The sequence below is a fragment of the Bombina bombina genome, chromosome 3 (genome assembly GCF_027579735.1).
Source record: "Bombina bombina isolate aBomBom1 chromosome 3, aBomBom1.pri, whole genome shotgun sequence".
Taxonomy (NCBI): Eukaryota; Metazoa; Chordata; class Amphibia; order Anura; family Bombinatoridae; genus Bombina; species Bombina bombina.
The window spans coordinates 198,707,154-198,709,667 of record NC_069501.1 but is presented as its reverse complement, the minus strand read 5'-3'; the positions used below and the strand labels follow the sequence as shown (position 1 = coordinate 198,709,667).

General features: G+C 32.2%; 1 protein-coding gene across 1 annotated transcript in view; it reads left to right on the top strand.

Annotated features, from left to right (window-relative positions):
* The first annotated feature begins 585 nt into the window (after window positions 1-585).
* The window catches only part of VEGFD (vascular endothelial growth factor D), a 192,246-nt gene continuing 190,317 nt past the window's right edge, over window positions 586-2,514 (top strand). Inside the window, 1 exon segment of the mRNA XM_053706076.1 lies at window positions 586-2,514. This exon segment is cut by the window's right edge and continues 76 nt beyond it. Coding sequence (XP_053562051.1) covers window positions 2,504-2,514 — 11 coding nt within the window. The 5' untranslated portion in view covers window positions 586-2,503.

The window sequence follows — 2,514 nt, the reverse complement described above, 5'->3', positions numbered from 1 at the left end:
TTGCTTTGCTGCTTCAGGCACTGGATGTCTTGACTGTGTGCATGGCTTTATGAAATCTGAAGACTACCAAAGAATTCTGTGGTGCAATGTAGGGCCCAGTGTCAGAAAGTTGGGTCTCTGTCAGAGGTCACGGGTCTTACAGCAGGACAATGATCCAAAGCACACTTCAAAAAGTACCCAGAAATGGTTTAAAACAAAGCACTGGAGAGTACTGGACTGGTCAGCAATGAGTCCAGATCTCAATCCCATAGAGCACCTGTGGAGAGATCTCAAAACAGCAGTTGGGAAAAGGAACCCTTCCAATCTGAGAGACCTGGAGTAGTTGGCAAAAGAAGAGTGGTCCAAAATTCCAGTAGAAAGGTGTAAGAAACTCATTGATGGTTACAGGAAGTGATTGATTTCAGTTATTTTTTCCAAGGTGTGTGCTACCAAATATTAAATTGAAAGTGCCAATAATTTTGTCCAGTCCATATTTGGAGTTTTGCGTGGAATGTGTCAGATTTGTCTTTTTTTTTTCTCCACTTTTTTCCGTCATACCAATACAAACAAAATAAATAAACATGAGAATGCCTAAACATTTGTAATTGCAACAATTTTCTGGGCGAAGTGGTGCATTATCTGTCATAAATGCAGGGGTGCCACTATTTTTGGCCATGACTGTATATATGTAAGTGTGTGTTTGTGTATATATATATATATATATATATATATATATATAATTTTTTTTATTTTGTTTACATAATAGCTCTTCCATGTCAAATACCTTGTCATATATCATATCCCTTCTAACCCATATAAAACATTTGTATTAATATTTATATAAAATATTTTTTATCTGACAGTATATATATATATATATATATATATATATATATATATATATATATATATATATATATGTATGTATGAGTTAAATACTTTATTTTAATGTATTTATGTTGTGTTCGGTGCAATGTTACACTTTTCACAAGGGGTTTCATGCACGCTAATCTGGTGAACGCAAATTTTGTTTGCATTAAAGCGCAACCATTTACTTTCAACGTGTAATATGTGCACTACTTAATGCTGTTGCGATATTGCTTATCTTGTCCTGCACTAACAATAGATATGCAACTTGTTCTCTAGCCCATAGTTAACATCAGTACGAGATCAGCAATGCACTGGCAGTCTTAAACTGAACACACCCAGTGATTGGTGGCTTTACATATATGCTGCTCCTTATTGGTTCAGCAGTCATGTTTAGATGAAGCACTGAAGCGCCTCCCATTGCAGTGTTATAGTAGTGTAATGATATTATGTTTAAATTCAGAAAAGCATTTTCTTATTGCAACTTTATATCCCATTAAAGAAGATTCTCAGTCATACTTTATTACTTTAAATTTTTACTAGAAAAAAGCAGTAATACACTATTTCAAAATTCAGCAAAGGAAAATGCTGAACTAGACTCAAATGTTATCATTGTTTGCTTCTTTATCTTTTGTGTGGGATATAAATGTATATAAAGTATATATGTGTGTGTGTATGTTTATATATATATATATATATTATACATATAACGTTTATCTTCAAATACTTTTAAAAAAATTGTAGTGTCAATGTAGTGCAACATTATTAGGACATTTGTTAAAAATATGTAATGTTTTGCACTGATTTTTATATGCTTTTCAAATATTTTTTTATAAACAAAATATTGTAAAAACAGGAGATTGCTATGTGTATGTTGCATCCATTAATAAATAAATAAATATATAAAAGTGTATGTGGATATATATATATATATATATATAAGTACACACTCACAGACATCCTTTTGTGTAAAACTGTTCAGATAGAGTTTTATTATCCAGGTATCCTGCTTTGATATAATAAAAATGAGCAGTTAATCATTTGCTCAATGTCTCAAAGGCAATTGGTTGTTGTGACTTGCAAAGAACCGGATTGGGAGCTGAGCCAGAGTTTGTCTGCCTTTTCTGCCAAGGTCTGTATCAGATTTAAGACACATGCTCCCTTGAAGGTTGTGAAGAAAGTTTGAACACAGAGTTGGATTACAGCTTTTCCCTGTTAACAATATTGATTTCGCTCTTGCATCACAAAAATTCTGCTGCAGCGCTGAACTCAAAACAGCATTTTCAGGACTTCTGAGGAAACAAAGTATTACAGCATCGTGGATGTATATTAAATATTTACATCGCTATCAACTAAACTGCAGCTAACTGGCTTTGTAATATGCTATGAATGAAAGGAAACCATAAAAAAGATTCATAGAACATCTTCAAGATTTTCTTTTAAATATTTTTTTCACATAGGTCCTAATTTTACTTTTTTTTTTTTAATTTTGTATATATATCTATATTTGCTTATGACGGCACTTTAACGTACTTTACTTTTGAATTTCATTTGTTTTGTTTTTTATTCTTAATAAATATCGCCATGTACGTTAAGATAGGGATCTGCTGCTGCATGTTATCGAGTGTTTAGATTATTGGAGATTCTAGGTACCAATATGAGCAGAAA